This window comes from Botryllus schlosseri, chromosome 4 (assembly GCF_051294905.1).
Source record: "Botryllus schlosseri isolate E-star chromosome 4, Bs_hap1, whole genome shotgun sequence".
NCBI classification, from domain to species: Eukaryota; Metazoa; Chordata; class Ascidiacea; order Stolidobranchia; family Styelidae; genus Botryllus; species Botryllus schlosseri.
In genome coordinates, this window is record NC_137239.1 from 29363331 (window position 1) to 29383172 (window position 19842).

The 19842-nt window shown below is 41.2% G+C and overlaps 1 protein-coding gene across 1 annotated transcript; it reads right to left on the minus strand.

Moving 5' to 3' along the window:
- Nucleotides 1-618: 618 nt before the first annotated feature.
- Nucleotides 619-14529, minus strand: LOC145437750 (catalase-like). Its single transcript, XM_080315041.1, has 12 exons — nt 14304-14529; nt 12832-12910; nt 12660-12770; nt 10938-11068; nt 10558-10662; nt 10217-10342; nt 9739-9873; nt 8563-8619; nt 6545-6836; nt 4769-4914; nt 3515-3622; nt 619-867 (listed from the first exon to the last, which is right to left on the minus strand). Exons 1-12 carry the CDS (start codon nt 14460-14462, stop codon nt 784-786), a joined length of 1533 nt encoding a protein of 510 aa, XP_080171167.1. The 5' UTR covers nt 14463-14529; the 3' UTR covers nt 619-783.
- Nucleotides 14530-19842: the final 5313 nt, after the last annotated feature.

Here is a 19842-nt window from a genome sequence, read left to right on the forward strand (position 1 = left end):
CTAAATTTTTTCAGTTGGCCCGTCAACGTATTTATTTTTCTCATTTGGCCGGCGGAGGAAAATAATTGCCCACCCCTGTCCTAGAGGACGACGTATGGTAACCCTAGACTAAGCCCAGTTGGGTGTCTAATTTCAAAGACTACTCCAAGTCGTTTCGACACCCTCCTATCTTTTCATTGTATCGTAGGCTTGTGGTGTTTTGAAATCATTAAATTATCATAAACTGAACTGAAATAGTTCGCACCGACTAAAGTTGTCAAATGAAAACCATAGTTACAGTTTTTTTTCATTCCATACACTACACTTTCGCTGTTTCCTCGCTTGGCGCACAGCATTTCCAGGATAGCATGGGGGGGGGGGAGGGTGCAAGAATTAGAAAGTCATACAAGGCTGTTTCTGCACCTTCCTTGTCCAGCGGCATATATGCATACCATGAGTGCATGATTATCATGAGCTACATGAGCTGATGTATATACTGCAACAGCATCAAGGACAAAAATATAAACGGGCTAGTCCTGTTCCAGACCGACATTCTGATCAACGCAATCCTATATGCCTTGCTGAGGTACCACAACAATTTAAAGACTCTCACTAGCCGTCACAGCAGCACCTGCCGTATAGATTATTTAAAATTTTATTGTATATTTACATGTTGAATATGATGCGTAACACTATGATTCACGAAGATTGTATGCTGTTTGCAATTTTGATTTCTATGCAGCAAATGAACGAATGGAATTGCAACTCCGCCGATTGGTGACAGGGTAACGTTTGGAATCCTCTTCACATCTTTGCCTTCTTGTGGTCTTCGATGAGCGATTTGATCAGGTCGCCAAGACTGCTCTGAGCTTGTCCCCATTGCTTGATCTGTAGAATGAAGCGACAGTTTAGGTCTGTTTGTGAATCCACGCTAGATTCTACTGAAGAACAAGTATCGACTTCCAAGCCAGGCCCTAACTACAAAAGTCAAAGTCGTAGGCTGTGACGATTTTCAAAATTACACCTTAGAAGTGAATGGTTGAGTGAGTTATGAGTCTAAATTTGTGCGACCATAGTGTTCTATATCAGTGGTTCCCAACGTGAGCGATATCGCCCCCCAGGGGGCGATTTGGCGGTCTAGGGGGGCGAAAATAACGAAGGGGCGATAGGGGGCGAAAACGGACGAAGGGGGCGATAGGGGCGATGGCGCGTTAAAACGGCTATATGTAGTCAGGACCGTAACTGCCGCACCCCAAACAGCCCAATTGGGGCGGGCGAACTCGAAGGGGCCCAAAATTATTTCGTGAATTAACATAAATTATATAGTAATTTTTTAGAAATTCATGCAACTTTTCCAAAAAATTTTGCGCTGCGCGCGATTTAATATTGTTACATATCTTGATTTTGGGGTACCCTTTCCCCAACAAAATTACGCGTGATTTATGGAAATGGAGACTTCGCCATTACTGCGCCACGACACACCAAGACATATGAAGTTATAGGCCAGGTAACATACGAGTCCGAGAAGTATGCCCGAACGATCAGCAGCGAGAAGACCTTGGCCGAAAAGGAATGCACTTGTGCTGACCGAAAACTTCGACATATATATATATATATATTTAATTGTCCATAGGCGCCTCAACGGCCGGCGTCGAATGTTCCTGTCCTGGCGATCTGAACCCTAACAGGACAAATGCCATCCCGCAGAGAAAAATTATTTGCCAGATAAGAAATACCAATTTGAAATCATGTGCGTCTCTATGTTTGGTACGTTCTGGCGATTTCCAGATATTTTGGCATAGCAGATATAGAAGGTCACGAAAAAGCATCATGCAACGAAGTCAATATAACAACGGGTCCACCCGAAGATGCTTAGTTATTATTTAGGGATCCTACCTTTCCCAACACACCACACTCAGCTCTACCGGTAAATCTGATTACGTGAGCAGAGTGAGAATAAAAAATTAATAGCAATATATAATATATGCAATTCCCGATCATATTGACCGATTCAACATGAATCATATAAATTTGTCTCGCTTCGCGCGTTTAGGCGTAATACGTTGGCTCACCAAACAGTACATGAAATAGGGTATAGCTGATGTGTAGCGACAAAAAGCCCACTGGCTGAGGGGGGTCTGGGGTGTGGATTATCGCGCTATGGGGGCCCAAGACCAACGTTTGGGGGGTGACGAAGTTCTGTTATGGTCCTGATTGGAGTCAAGTTGGAGAAATTACTTTTTCTAGTCAACTCACGAAAATTTAGCTTCAAAAGTGTAATTTCCAGGTCGAGCCGAAAAGTTGACCATTTTATTATTAGTCAACTCGCCGATGATCCCAGCGTGTCGGTTCCCAATATTTGGGGGGGCGATGATCGGTGTGGAGCTTCAAAAGGGGGCGATGAGTCGAAAAAGGTTGGGAACCACTGTTCTATATGGTGTGGACACGAACAAATGTCTCGGCTCAGTGAAATTGGTTTACGTCACACTTTCCATTTGGCTTAAGGCAATTTGACGGTAATTTTCGACCGGCTTGCCGAGCGCGAAATTTGATAAAACGGGTATCTTGCGGTTTACGCTGCTTCTCACCTGCTCCCAGATGACATGGGTGCTTCACAATACCAATCTCCGTTACAATGCTACATTCGAGACGGATTTTAGGGGTTCCAGGACCACGGGCAGAATAAAATTTATATTTTCGCAATCAGTATTGCGGTAGCTTTCGATTGATACCTGTTATATCGAATATCGCGCTCCGCAAGCCGGTGAAAAAATATCGTCAAATTGCCTCTAGCCAAATGGAAAGTATGACGTAAACCAATTTTACTGAGCCGTGAGATTTGCTTGTGTCCACACCACATAGGACACTAGGGTGCGACTGTGTAAATGTGTATCACGCCGAGGTGGTAGGTGCAGTAGGTCCTGTTTTCGTGTGGCACCCCTAAAAGTCCCAAAAAGGTGGTATCCGTAAATTGAACCCACTACACTCCTGGAAATATTTACATGATGGGTGAAAATGATTCAAATACACCTTATGGAGATATATCCCAGGGGTGCAGTGGGTTATATTCACGTGTTCCACCTTTTTGGATTTCTAGGGATGGGACAGTAAAGAGGAACCCAGTACACCCCTGGGATATATCTCCATAAGGTGTATTTAACTCATTCTCACCCACTCGAAAGACGTGAAAGCAAATTTGCTACCTAAAAGCGCATTCTACCGTCCCGCTGTGGCAGAAATCTGATAAATACATTTATTTCTTACTCACGCATTTACATTTTAGTCCATAATACTAAATGATTGATTGTTGAGGTGTCAGATATGGAGGGGGGAGATAGACTTAAAAACACCCTTATTAAGCAGTGCGGGCGTAAGGATAACCCTAAGTATATCAACAATATCTATGATATTGTTGTTTGTGATGTTCATGGTGTTTTTCGACTACAATGGTCATCTACACCAGGCCGGTATTCTTTATTACTATTAGTGCATCTATGTTGCATTCTGACTGATCCCTACGGTGCCGGCGACTTACCACTCTCTCTTGTAAGAAAGGCTGAGCGTCTTTCACGTGACCAGCGATGTTTTCGGCCAGTCTTTTCCTCTCGTCGGCGCTCAAGACTTTGGTCACGAATGTTGCAACCTGACAAAGAAGCAGACTTGGACAGTTAAAGATAATTCTAGTTGTCTGGTTAGTAGACTACTTTGAGCGAAATGTATTAGTAGTGTAATAGTAATAGTAATAGTAATGTATTAGTAGTGTAGATAGATGTAGAGTAGATGTGATAGATGTGTGTTTGTTATATTATTTATTCTTGTGACAAGGATACAGGTTAAGTTAAGTTAGTACAGGTTAAGAACCACCGTCCAAGATGTTGTTCTCCAATTATACCTTACTATACAGCAGTGGTTCCCAACCTTTTTATCCTAATTCCGCACTTCCGATTTATTACGAGCCTTCATTCCCCACCTAAAAACTCTATATTCATATCTACCCTTTAAAGTGCTACCTCCAATAAAATTTTGCAAGACTTTGCTTAGTATATAGTACGTGCTATTGGTGATTGTTAAGATCCCGGGAATTGATGAGCACACAATAAAATTAACGCAGCGGTGAACTGGTAACCGTAAACGCACCTCCGTAAATATATGTATCCACCCCAGCGCGCAGCCAACAGAAAAATGGAAGGGGTTTGAAAAATTTCCAAATGTTGCGGGGTAGCATCAATTTACATACGTAAATACCGAATAATATAAGGGTCAGATAAACTTTCTGATATTGACGAACTCATGCGTGCGATACATATATATATATATAAGCCGCCGTAAACTACACTTTCGCACAATACTGAAAGAACTTGAAATAACATAAATATGTAATTTCCTTTGTCACGAGTCCGGATGTGCTATCAATTAGCGAGTTTACGATCTCCCTTGACTACATGTTCAGCAATATGAGCTCTTATTACAACGAATCAGAATGTTTCCATCACTACGTTTCGTGACCGATGATGGTGTACAAATGAATAAAAACATGTCTAGAGATCGCGTGTCGCTATCCAGGCAATTCTCGCTAATTGGAAGCACTGATAATATGAATCGCTGAATTGCAAATGAGCTATGAAATATTCGGTCGGCATTTCAAAACGACATTTAATAAAGGAGAATATTACTGTAAAGATTTTTTCAAAAGTGCGTCTATTCCCCACCAAAAATCCCGAAATTCCCCACCAGTGGGGAATTCCCCACCGTTTGGGAACCACTGCTATACAGAAACATCGCAACAAACCTGAGAGAAGTTGTCGTCGTCTTTCGAGCTGTATCTCTTAACGTCACCGCTGACGTTGAAGGTGGATTGGTTGGGTTGGCTGTCCCCGCGTTCCAAGCCGTCTCGGGGCCCGTGGAAGCTGTTGGGGTAATAGTTGGGCGCGTTTCCTGAAAAAGATTCGCTCCAGTTCTTCGTATTTGTACTTGTGAATTTCATCTCACCAAGACGCACAACGCACACTACGATGCACATCAGGGTTGACCAAATTTTGGAAATTTTCGAAAATGCTGCGTTGTACCATTGTAATGCATCATTCTATTCAACTACTTTAAAACGCTTTGCGCGAAATCCCGGTCGGGTCAGACCAAAGACCGGATTAGTAACACATGGTATCCATGACTTGCCCGCTTGGCGCTCAGCATTACCGGGATGGCATGGAGAGGTGGTGCAAGACTCGAAAAACCTTACGAGGCTATATCTGTACCTTCCTTGTACAGCGGCATATGCACATCATGCACTGATAGTATGCATAATGCACAGATCGTGTGTATGTATATCATGAGTCGGTGTGTATGCCGCAAAGCAACATCAATGACGAGAAAATATACTACCTTCTACAACGCAGCATTTTTGAAATTGTTGACAACCCTAATGCACACGGAGACCTTCAAAATTCATTTTACGTAATAATGACGTCAACAGATCTGTCATTGCATACCAAAACATTACACAACATCAGAGGTGGTCAGTATCAAAGCACTTCTATCTTTTCGGAGCACTCAAGCACATCTGGAATACTTTCATATAATCAAGTAGTTATGATTTTTTTTACTACATACCACTTATACTTAAAACTTTGATGACAATACTACTTGAAAGTTAAGAGTAGGGTTGGGCAAAATCGAGTATCTGAGTGATTCGATTCTGAATCACTTAGTAATATGCTTCGAGTCGAGTCGAGTAATCGAGTATCACTCATTATGACGTAATAACAGTATATAAGATGTCAAGGTTCGAATATGTTACTTTCATGCCATCACAAAGAATATATTGTCTGTTATTCATTACATTAAAGATACTTTGGTATTATTTCGACCCTACCGATTTCATTTCACTTTATGACAATGTTGTGAGAGGATAATAACTTCGGTAGCTTTGTACTATGTTTCGTATGCTGCGATACGGCCAATCAAGGTTTCAAGGCTTCCACGGTGGAAGATAGTATCGAAAGCATAATTCTCGTCGATAAAATATCTTTCAGTGGCGAGGAGGGTTCAATTTCAGTACTCGAAAAAATCGTCTTTTGCTACTCGACTCGAATCATGAAAATAATTATTCGATTCAGATTCGAGTATTCGAATGATTGTGCACAGTCCTAGTTTAGAGTCGTTTTGGGATATGTTTGCGTCGCTATTAATGAGTGAAATTGTCATGAGCGTGAGATAGCCCCGTAAGTGAATATATTTTACGAAGATTGGACCTACACCTAACTGTATTGGTGACATAGCATCCTTCATTTTGCGTTAGCCAACAAGATACATCTAGCAATTTCGATGCCGCCTACCAATAACTGCTAAAAGTATGTGCCCCGTCGACTAAAACTACCAACTCGAGTACATTTCAGACCTTCTAGTTTCTACTTCCACTTGAAGTGTTCTTGGCGTTTCTTGAGAATCACGAGCAATGCTGGCTACTTTGGTCACCTCGGTTTGCAGACTGGGTGATTTACAAGCTTGCAGAGACAAAGCAGAAATGCGATGTATTAACCAGAAGAAGTACACGACAAACGATACTGACCTTGGTTATCGGTGACATTTTGCGGCCCGTCCCGCTGATAATTCTTCACCCTAGTCCTGTACGGGCAGTTAATCGGTATCTGCATGTAGTTGGTGCCCAGACGGTGTCTGTGAGTGTCCGGGTAGGAGAATAGGCGTCCTTGCAACATCTTGTCTGGGCTGGGCTCGATGCCGGGCACCATGTGGGATGGGGCGAACGCGATTTGTTCCACGTCGGCGAAGTAATTTTTCGGGTTTTCGTTGAGAACCATCTTGCCGACTGGGATGAGCGGGAATTCAGCTTGCGGCCAGATCTGGAAAAGTAGTCAGCAATGATACTCATGTACGACTGGAATCAATGCCGTGAATTCGTGAAATACAAGTTGATTACAAGCAAAATGAGTCTGAAATATCACTTACCGAGAAATGCCAAAACCACAGGTAGAAGTAGTAATTGGAAGGCGGATTTTAAAGGTGGTTAGTTCTAGTTCTAATCACGAGTTTTCAAAACTCAGTAGTTATATGGTCTAGTTGCGCATTATGAAAAGGCGCAATAGTTTGTACAAGTCGGACCATATGCCCGATGAAGATAGCGTAACCTGGCAAGCAGCGCAGAACCGATCTTATGTAATGTTTGGGTCTGCAATAACAGCTCTGCTGACGTCATTGTTACGTAAAATTGAATTTTGAAAGCTGGTGCATCACATGAGGAAGCGTTTCATGACCATTGACCAAGGCGCGAGTATTCTGAATATTTCAATATGTCAGAATCAAAGACGCTGTTCATTTCTCAAGGAATATTGCGACTCTTGTGCAAACAGTTACCTCGAACACTCGGCAAATACGGCCGGTCTTAGCAAGTACCGGTAACGTAAACACTGGTTTCTAAGAACAGCTAACAGAAGACAATCAACTCAGTTGCGCAATACAGCAGACAGGTATTGCGATTGTCTTCCTTAAATTGATTCCAAAATAATGGCTCTTCAGAATGCTGTAACGGTTGTCAACTGGCAACTAGGAGTTGGCAAGCCTGCAGCGAAAACTAGCTTTAAAAGACAAAGTGACACAAATGGTATTTAAAACTTTGTGTCACGACATAAAACGCTTCTGCGCACGGCTGTCGCAATTATTAATAACATACAAATTGTTTTCTTGTAAACTTATCAGCAGTCGTCGGGCGGATGCCAGCGTTTTCCCTCCTGATTTATGACTTGCCTTCAATTGCCGACAATCAATAGCATTGTGTGACGGCGCGTTATTGTGTGAATGTGTCAATTGGGATTCATTGACGCGCGTGATTGTAACTTTTCGCACTTTAAACGCCAAATGTAGCAATGCAGCCCGAAACGCAGTTATGGACGGCAAAAGATTGCTGTGTTGGACATGATTGTGTGTGGGAGATGAATTACCGATTAGATACGCGCTTTCAAAGCACTGTATGCATTGTTGCGCTGCCAGCAATGTCCCTTGTCAGTGGTAATCAACTTTCTAGCAAAAAGCTGTTACCCACAAAGCGTATTTTACAAGGGAACGCGGCGTTGGATTGGGCACATGCGGCATAATTTGCCAAAATATTGATCAGACTCCAGATTTTTAGTGGCATAAATTCTGAATTTATTCGATTCGTGGCATGTAGTAAAGAGCGTTCTCGTGCGAGTATGAAGTCATCGATCGTGATAGTGATCACAAGTATGCACTCCACACACCCACAACATGAAAGTTCGGAGCTTACGTCTACAGAAACAAACATATGTTAGTTATTACTGCAACCAGATGTCGTAATTTTTGGTACTAAGTAGAAGGTACGTCGTAAATATATAATCGAGTATAAGTATATAAGAAGCAATTTCCAAGTCGGTAAAAAAGAAAGTGTTCTATTTCTAGGCCTAGTTGACTTAAAACTATCAATTAGAAGTAGGCTAATTCAGAACCAGTTGAGGAAGTAGTGTAAGTAGACAAAATCTACTTGAAGTAGAAGTAATTCATTACAGACCACCTCTGAGTACAAAACTGCTACGAACATATCAGCCTGTCACTTACCTTGGTCAAGTCGAACGGATTCCAACGGAATTTCTCTGCTTCCTCAAACGTCATGACCTGAAAAAGTGGGACCGATTGAATATAAAGCAGGTGCACGCGTTAGTTATGCTATTAATCAGCAGTATCAGATTAATGATAGTTTCTTCAGATCAGAACACCTCAAGATTGCGATTTGAAAAGATAGGAAGGTGTTGAAACGACTCGGAGTAGTCTTTGAAATGAGACACCCAACTTGGTCTATAGCCTAGAGTCCTAGACCATATAAAGAAGAGAGATAGGCCTATATACAGCCCTACACACTGGATAAAGAGTAGGCTAACGGAAGATAAGCGACAAAAATGAAGTGGCAGGTGACGGAAGGCAGGTTTGATATATCATATCATGGTCTGGTCATCTCGAGCACAGCACAAATGCGATACATTGTTTGCCGGCACATCATGATGAATATTTTGTTTATCATTTCGAAATATGCAAGACGAGGATGATTTCGCAAATTCGTGACGACCCCTTGGCACGAGTTGCAGCTGTGTGTCGTCACGATTGTCATTGGATTGAATCGGATTGCACGCGAATTGAAAATTTGGAAATCGGTTCTTCTCTACAACATGTACAAGTACAACGTACATTGTACAACATTTTTCTTGGTTTGGTTCTGTGGTGAAATTGCTAATCACGATGTTGCTATGACTTTTTTCTAATAGAATTTACTTCTTTCACCAGAATCCGTGAAAAATTCATATAAAATATATGGAAATGCGTCTTGATTCCAGGCAATTATAAAGATCAAGACGTGTAAATTAGTTTTACCTCTCGTTCATACACACTGAGAAATAATGTTTCGGCGTATAGCTAAACGATATAATTTCCCATCGTGAATGCTATTTATTTCATATCCATTCTCTGATCCAGTAACTTTGCTTCTACTCGTCGGAATTGAACAAAAATTTGTTTTGCGCCGTGTTTTTAGGCAACCTAACAGTTTCATGGTGTTTTAAACTTTATTAACTTCGCTTCTACATATCAGAATTGAACCAAATTTTATGTGCAGCGTATTTTTAGATAACCTAACAATTTTACGGGGTAGTCGGTAAAATTTGAATTTTTTTTTTAATAAATCCAAAATTTTTCACTCTAATACCTACCCTTTTTAAAAATTAAAAATGTTTTCGAGCAAACCTGGATTTTCAGAGTCCAAGACGGGAAATTGCCATCTGCGATCGCGTTGAATAAATCGCGGTTCGCGTAATCCGGATCGCTACCCGCCAGTTCGTCGGCTTTGTCCGCCATCAAGTTTTTGATGCCCTGGTCGCACTGAAACAGATGTCGATGTTGAGAAGTGGCGTAAGTATCGTAGGCCCCGGCCCAAGTCTAGTTCCCATAACTAACTCAAAGCATGTAATTCTTCAATGTGTTAATATCTAATGAACAATCCAGTCCGTGACGCTACAGTGTTACACTAATAGCATTCGTGTACCAGCCTATCAGTCATGATATAAGGGTCTGAATATACAGTATACACCCGTGGACGCGAAACTAGAGCCGACCTCTCACCTCAAACTTACACCACGATATAAATCAAAGCGAATTTTGGGAAACTGATGACTAGTAAACATATAGTCAAGACTCATAAAAGTGAGAATGAGTTCGTCCTTACTTTGAAATGGAACTTGACGTAAATCGCTTCGCCAGCCTTGTTGACCATCTTGAAAGTATGGCTTCCATAGCCGTTCATGAATCGGTAGCCGTCTGGGGTTCCTCTATCGCTGAACAGGAAGCTGACCTGCGAAACAACTTCGAATTGGACAACTAGATAATAGTATTTGTCTGATTATAATAATTAGATTAGAGTTAAATGCTGCTAATATGAAAGTTTCTATGCTCTAATTCTGATTCCAATGACTGGTTTTCCCGAGAAGGCTACAGTAGAGCTGTATTGTGCGAAAGGAGACAAGCTTGCTGTACCGACATTTGCTATTCTATTTCTCCAACCCTCACCTGGTGGGTGGTCTCCGGTCGGAGGGTGATGAAGTCCCAGAACATGTCGGGGTCCTTCAAGTGGGTCTGCGGGTTGCGCTTCTGGGTGTGGATAAACGAGGGGAACTGAAACGTGAAAGTTGCAGATTTGAGTCTGACGCCACAAAGTATATAATAACGTAATAGTAATAATAACAACGCAATAATGCATTTACGGTCATCATAGTTATTTTTAGGTTGATCAGACGTTGCAGAGTAGTCATTATTCGAGTAGAAGTAGGAATAGCGATTTCAAAGTAAGTATTCTATAGGTATACTTTCACCTTGAGTAGAAGTATTTGGTTACTGACCCCTGCTGATATTGATTAATATTATTTATTTTATTATTTATTATTACTCACGAAGATGGGGTCCCGGATAAAGAAGATAGGCGTGTTGTTCCCCACAAGATCCCAATTTCCCTCTTCAGTGTAGAACTTGACTGCGAACCCACGTGGGTCCCGAGCGGTATCGGCACTACCGGACTCGCCTCCTGCAATTACGAGGGTGATGTTTAACAATGGTTACAGATATTATTGATTCAGATTAGAAAATCATGCTATTAGATGCTAGTCTCCTTTAATATGTCTGTTCATGACTAGTAGCTTAATACAACAAAATACTGCAATAGAAAGAAAGGAATTTGGAAATTCGAATGGTTTTCCAATTTCGTACCACCGTTTCACGTAATCGATCCGAGTCAACACTGGATAATGCGACGATAAAATACGAGAGAGAGAGAGAGACAGAGAGAGAGAGAATCTTCATTTGTCAATTGCACATATTACAAAATGCAATTGCGTGAAATTGCCTGATATAGCAGTGTCATCAATGTCGATTGTCGAGCCACCCAGCCAGGAGCATTTTACTACAAGATTAGCTATACTCTTAAAACTTGAAATTAACTCAGCAAAAATATAACTCTAGAGAAAATCACAGCATCATGGAAAATAAATTAGTAATCAACTGAATAAAATAAGGTATATGGGATGGTAACCTCACTAACCTGGCCGTTGCAAGTACAATTTAGCGGTAGCAAGATAGCAGATAATAATCAAACAAAAGATTGTCTTTTTAAAGTCAAAAGAAGGAAAATTGCGAAGCTCGGATGGTAAGTTATTCCATACTATGACACCGATATACGTGATTGAATTTTGCACAAGACCATATCTCGAACCGGTGCCAGATTTGGATAGAAATGTCGAATCTGAATCGAGGTTATCGCTGGTGTTGCATTGCGGTCGAGAATGCGTTGAACAAGTGTTTTTGTTGTGTTACTACACGCAAGATTTCACGTGAGGAATGAAATAGGTTTCTGTAAATGGAGCGAAAGCTTGCTGCATACGTTGATGCATGACGTGCTCGTTGTGCTGTTAACACAACATCACCGATATCGCGATTCTGCTCAAACTCATCTGCAGACCGAAGTCCATGCGGCGCAGACCAAGATAGTAACTGCTGACATATCAAATTTACGCGCCTAACGCAAACATTGACCGCATCACGTGTGGTGAATTTGCGACAGTAGAAAGTCGGTCGTGATATTAATACAGTGAGCGGGTGTTGTCACATCATAATTTCAGAAATAATCATATTATCGAAATCGCTAATTCACAGTGAGAAAAACATTTCGTCGGATTGCAAGTCATCGCGTTGATTACAGTCGGTTAATGAGAGGTAATTCCGAAAAAAATGATAGGAAAATGCAATATCACGCAGTCACTCACATACAACAGTAATACACATTCCAAATCCAACTAGTCAAAGTGAGGAAATGCTTGCTTCGTTCCAAAACCATGAATAGAACATCTTTACGATTAATCAATGACGTAACGGTTGTCACATTACCACTGTTGCCCAATGCTCAGCTACTTCGACCAGACACTGAGTCATTCATTTTCTACTATCATTGAATATTTCTGTTTTTTTAAAACTAACATTCGTTTCAGTTAGATAGTGCAGAGACAGTGTACTTGGTTCATGGGGGGGGGGGTGATCAGTCTAGTTGACCCCCAAGGTCGTATTGATCCTCCCCGATAGCAAATATTGTGGATGTGTAACATCGTAGACGGCTGAAAACTCACCCACTGTAGAAAACCGGACAGCGACCGGGGTGCGTTTGCCGACGCTCTCGAACACTTTGGCCTTGCAATACTTTGTGATGTCATGCGTGACTTCGAAATATCCTTTCGCGCCTAAAACGAAAGTCACTGTTGACGACAATCAATCTCGTCCTCGCTGGCTCGAACTACTGACCGCCTCCTTTCGCGTGGACAACGCGCTCTGGGATCCTCTCGCGGTTGAAATGTGCCATCTCGTCCGTGAATACGAAGTCCTGGAACATTGCCGTCAGTTATTATTAAGTTCCTATCACTTTTGTAAATGACAACGCTGGATTGAGCATTGCGCTTGCCTGTGAGGGGATATCGACACTCAATGGTACAGTAGTGTGCGCTTGAGCGTACTGAGCAACAAGCTGCTACCATGATCGTTCCTGAACACGAAGTTCTAGGACATTGTCCTCGGATATTGGAGGCATGGTTCTATGGCTATCGTAAGGCCCGGGCATAATCGACTACATAGTGATTCGCGTCACTTACCACTCATTATAAGTGATAGCAGTATAAAAGATGGGAATTTTAAATGTGTACCTTTTGTGGGACCACAAAATATTATGTCAGTTCCGCATCACGTTACTGATACTTTGGTATTTTTTCGACCACACCAATTTGATTCCACATTGTGACAATGCTGCGGGTTGATAACGACTTCACGGATATGTCATTTTCACTAACGTGCGTAGTTTTGTACTAGTATACATTAGGCTTACCATATTTCGGAAATCTAAAAAGAGGACACTTTTTCAGAAATATGAGACTTGCAAAACCGGAGAAGAATTCTCAATATATTAATCGATGAATTTTTCCCACTTTGTGTTCGGTTGACTAAAAAAAGGTCATCTTTCCGCTCAGAGCTCAATATACCGTTTTCCTCTCCACATTGCTAGGTGGTTGACTAAAAAAAAAAGTCATATTTCCGCTCAGAGCTCAAAATACCGTTTTCCTCTCCACATTGCTAGGTGGTTGACTAAAAAAAAAGGTCATCTTTTCGCTCAGAGCTCAAATCACCGTTTTTAACTCCGAAATACCCACCGGAGCGTCACTTCTGTGCTAATTTACGGCATATCACTCGCATTTTGCTCTAAATGTGACCTAAAAAGCGTCCTCCGAGGACACTTTCAAAAAAGTCAAAAAAGAGGACAAATCCTCTTAAAAGAGGACGTATGGTAACCCGAGTATACATGTTTCGTATGCTGAGATACGGCCAATCGAGGTTTACGGTGTCCCATAGTGGAAAATGTCATCGAAACTGTAATTTTCGTAGATAAATTTACTGTTACTGTCAAGGAGCGTATAAGTTGAGCACTCCAAACAATCATTCACCCCTTCTCGACTTAATCATTAGGATTATTACTCGATTCAGATTCGAATACTCGAATCATTGTGTAGAGCCCAGCAAGAATGACAACGCTCGATTGAGCATTGAGCTTGTGACGTCATGTCGACACTTTGTGAGGCTTTGAGCTTTTCAGCTCACTGCGCGAACAAGAGGAACAACTATCGCCTATCTGCTACCGGATGGAATCAGTTACTTAATCGTAAGTACTGCGTTTAGTGTAAGCCTGCTGACAAACCAGGTATGTTAAAAGTAAAATCTTATTAGTATACCTGCATAAGGAGTGGTCCTCTTGGGCCGACAGTCAGAGACTGTAGCTTGCTGTCAATGGTCATGCCGGTACTTGCGGTCAAGGCGTCGACAGGGCATTTTTCCACGTTGGTGGCGTATTCTTTCAGCTGGTCGGCAGCTTTGCTTCGCGGACAAGCCATAGTTATCGGTAGTTTATATAGTTATGCTCTGATAACGTACAACTTAATGAGAAACACAATATACATATTAAATTACACGAATTACTGATAGCCTGCGTACTGCAACTATACTGCAACCCTCGATAACTTTCGTTCGAATGTAGGGTAGGCTTACCATTTCTGTTGAGTCATTCGGTTGTTTTGTTTGACTTTAACGCAGGGTTAGAGTTAAACGTAGGGTTGATATTGAATAATAAGCTTGTCTTAGCCGAGCTGCGCTGAGGAAACCCTATTCGCTGCGCGACTTCGACACCATATGCCTAGCCTACGGATGTTCATTGTGACGTAGATAAATAATGACCAAGTCTAACATTCGCGGCTTGGGCATCGTCCTAGCTGCGATAATATTCAAAAAAGTTCACCTATTTTAATACATCAGGGGTGATTCAAATGCATTCCAAGTTTCAGTGACCTAGCAAAGATTATCGACACTGTCAAGTCGACAGCCAGCCAAATTCTTTTCTGATAATTGTCAAAATGACGGTTATAATCGTAATTGAATTGGCCGCTTGCAACAATCATATCCCATAATTTGCACCTCACTAATCTGCAATCACGTCGCGATTGGAGACAAGGAATTGCTGACGAACTGACTTAAATCCGAGCAACAATCTCGCCAAATTATAATCCCCTTGTGGATAGTTTAATTTCATATCGCGTGACATCGCTTGAACTGCGCCCAGTACGGTACTACTGCAGTTTATGCGGCATTCCGTGACTGGGACGCTTCCTTAGTTGGTTAATCGATCAAGACACCGCTTGAGACCGGAGGTAAAGGAAATATTTATCAATTGCTGAATTCTCAGGGAATTGACTCCTTTACAGCTACACCAAAGTTGGAACACTATAAAATTTCAGTTTTTCCGAATTAGATTAGAATTACTTAATTATCAAAAACTCGTAAATTTAATTAGAATGAAATACATCAAAAATCAAGTTCACTTCAGGTCAAGTCAAAGTTAATTCCCAATTTCCCATAAGCACGAGAATGGAAAATGTCTGTACACCATGCCTGGCTCGTTTCGGACTATGTAGTTCTGTAGCATTTTTAGAAAAATCAGAAATCCGATCAGAATTAAAATGAGAGCTGTGAAACATTTCACAAATTAGATTACCGGCAATTTGCTGCAATTAGTATAACTAACTAGAATTAGCTAGCAAACATTTGGCAAAATATTTTACAATTAGATTACCGACATTTCGCTCTGAGCGATCTGATTAGGCATCTGGAATTATGCTGAATGTGCTTGACACTTGACAAAACCAGTTCAACTTCACAAATTTTGAGCCCGGTAACTTTACCTCAACTTTATTACTAAGTGCGATCCTTCCTTGATCGCTTGAGTTTATTGTTTCTGATTCTTGCATAACAAAAATGCAAAACCGATTGAAGTCATACGCCGCCACGTTTTAACGCGATTCTCTAGTTACAATTAACAGTGTTTCATTTGAGCTGCGTTAATACAAACCTTTCGTCAGTTATACGGCGGCCGGTGGTTAAACATTTACAGACGCTTGTCGTGGTATTCAATGCAATAGGAGCTGGAACGTTTCGATCAAGTTGCGTTTGTTTAGCACACACAACTACACCATGCCTGCAATTTACATCTGATGGATTCGCGGGTTCGCACAGTCAAGCACGTAATAGCAACCATCAAATCACAGCAATTCGTAGTAATCGCGAGGATCTCGCAACGCTACAGCAGTTGTTTTGTTAATGCTTTCCTTCGACTAAGTATAGGTACGACATTTGATGATCTGCTAGCCGATTTTCAGTATTCTTTCATTTCGTGACTGAATATACTGGTCTGCCCTCAAGATTACCGGACCTTGATGTGACAGTGACATGTGGACCTCGCCTAACAGCACATGCGATATTCATTTTCATCACTAGTATTTTATGTTATGGCCTAGGTGGGCGTCTGATTTCAAAGATTACTCCAAGTCGTTTCGACACCTTCCTATCTTTTCATTGTATCGCAGTCTTGTGGCGTTTTCAAATGATGAAAATAATAATAACTGATACTACTATTAAAGTGAGATTACTGCAGTTTTGGAAGGTAGCCTTGATTTCCATAAATAGAACAACGTTCCTACGCAACTATATTGCAATATATGTCTTCCTCAAAATCAGTGAACACCAAACACGGCCAACAGTCTTTGCGGCATAGAACGGTCTGCGCGGGTTTCACGCTTGCAGACGAATTTTATAGAGCATAGTAGTAGTGCTTTGTCATCCTGAACGTGCCTGCGGCTCGCCCGTCATGGCTTCCAATGAGAGTGATGTTACGTCAGTACTCTCGAAATTCAAAGCCGAGACGCCATTTGACTGCAGAAGGCTCGAATCCCAACGAGAGCTACTTGCTGACCTCGAGGATTATCTGAGCCACTCAGCCCGCATATAGAGATAGTGGTTTGCAAAGACCTGCGAAAACTCGGAAAAGTTGGAAATTCTAGTTGTTTAATTAGACTAATTTAAACGTAACGCCAGGTATCTAATCTAATTTGTGAAATGAGTGTATGATCTCATTTTATTTCTAATATAATTTCCGCTTTTCCTGACAGTGCTACAGGAGAGCTGTATATTGTGCGAAGCGAGACGAACTTGGTGCACATATATTTGCCATAGGCCTACTCAGTACTCATGCTGCTTGTGAAAATGAACCCTGATTGGATATTTACTGAAGTTGATTTTTGTCGTATTTCTTTCAAATCCGGAATTGAATTCAATTTCCAAGTTTTTGCTAATTCAGTAACTCTAATTTGATAAAAAATCTCTGTATCATTCTGAATCTCATCTAATCTGGAAAAACATCTAGTTGTCCTATGTTCCGTGAGGCTGGACATTATGACGTCATAACAGAATGTAATCTGTCAAAGTTCAGATATGTACCTTTTATGCCACCACAAATATAATGCCTGTTATCCATCACATTAAAGATACTTACGAATATTTCCGACCATACCGATTTCATTGCACTTTGTCACAATGTTGTGAGACAATCATGACGTCGGAAATGTGTTATTTCCATAAACGTTCGTTGCTTTGTACTGTATGTTTCGTATGCTACGATATGGCCAATCAAGGCTTCAAAAGTGAATATTTATCGAAACTATAATTTTGGTTGATAAATTAACTTTCGGTGGCGAGGATAATTGCAGTACTCGAAAATATCGTCTTTTACTACTCGACTCGAATCATTGTGCCCAGCCCTAGTCCTAAGACATACATTGCAAACAAGACTTGGTGATCATTGATCATTTGCTACCATCGTTTAATTTTTCGTCTATTTTTTTTTTAACTACCGTAACATTTTTTACAGCCAGACTGTTCAGAGTCAAGTGTACCTGTTTGATGCTGGTGTGATCAGACTAGATGACCTTCACGGTCTTATCGATCATTCCTATCTAATACCGAATACTGTGCATGCATATTTTCGGTACCACCACCACTGCCGTGTGTTATGTATTTTGGTTTGATGAAAATAAAGACTCTCTCTCTCTCTCTCTCTTATGAGTCCGTTCAGTCTTTGATGACACACGAGCAGTTACATTTACATAGGGTTGCGTTATTTAAAACAAACGGTCACATAGTATTTTAAACAAAGGCCTTTAAAAAAAAGCTTTTTTTAAAGTTGTAAAATCATGCCATAATTGTGTAAATACTTTCCAAAAACATATTGTATGAGCCTACGGACAATTACCACCATATATAGCCGACGTATATCGATATGGGATGGTTGGAACCCTCATAATAGTCGGTTCAACATTAATAGTAGGCCTACATATATGTCGTCAAAGGAGCTATATTTACCCTAAATTTTCAATTGTCAATGTCGATCCACTACGGCGTCACAATTGAAAATTCGCGACGTCGCTGCTTTAAAAAACAACAAAAACCATGTTTGTTTTAAATCGAATTTTGTTTTAAATGCAACCCGACATGTACACAGTAACATTGCCTAATTACTCCAACCGCAGTTTCATCGGAATATATTGTCACTGCGATATTGAAATACGCCAGAATTATTGCCACACGTTTCTAACTTCGTTAACCACGTTACTAACGTTCGCTCCCTGAGAGTCAATGGAAATGCGTATAGCGAATGCCTGGGCTCAGTTTATTAAGAATTTTTTTTAGTCAACCCGCCGGTGATTACAGTTTGTATGCCCAATTTTCGGTACACAAATCGGTGTTGACCTTGAAAAGGGGGCGATGGGTCGAAAAAGGTTGGGAACCACTGGTCTAGGCGATGTAAGGAGGAGATATGCACAATTTCACAATGTACATGCACGCTGGATGGAGAATAAAAGAAGACAATACAAAATGACAAGCGATAAAATGAGGTGGCATGTGTCGGAAGGTGATATCGATATGTCAGGTCGTGGTCCGGTATGGAATATTATGGAACGTAATATATCAGGGTCAGGCAACTTCTCCGGTCCGCGGGCCGGGTATAGGAAAATAAAGTACTTGGCGCGCCGGATTCCGAAACCGATACAGTAATCGTGAAATCATCCACCTCTAAAAGGAATAATTCACATATAACGTGAATTTTAACTTGAAAACATAAACGCCAAAAACAGTATTTAATGAATTTAATAACGTTCAAGTTCGAGTTTATTCATAAAATTTCATCACTTCAAAACATTACAAGACTGCAATACAATGAATGAAGCCGAAACGACAGGGAGTAGTCCTTGACATCAGATCTGGGCCTAGGCGATGTAAAGAGGAGGCATGCAGTGCACACAGAGTGAAAGTGAAAGAAGATATATATAAAATGGCAAGCGATAAAATCATCTTGCAAGTGACGAAAGGCGAGATCGATATGTCAGGTCGTGGTCCGGTAAACGGTGAGGGCTGACTAGTTAGTATTCATTCAGTAAAAATTGCTTGTATTTCGTACGCAGTTTAGGTTACTACAATAGCCATTGAAGTCAGTGATATTTGTGGTCGATCAAAGTTGTCGACAAGTGCTTTGAGCTCATATGGTTGCATGTCGGACATAGAAACCCTTGGTAAAGACTAAAGATAGTACATGAGCATCAGCTAGATTGGAGCGCAGCTTTGTTCATTTTCATGGTTGAAAATACATGTAGACCCGAACAGAACGAGTAGTTTCATGGCCACCTTTGTCCGGCTGCTGGCCACGTTATCATGTAAGATCGGAAACTCTCGTCGGGCCGCTTAAAATCCCTTCGCGGGCCGTATGTTGCCCGCTCCTGTAATAGATCGTCCACATTACAGCGATGTTGAAATTCCACAGCCAGTGAGCGTAGCTTCAAAATAGACGTGCTTTTCACTTCTCCTTGTGTACCAGCTCGAATCTGCGGAAGC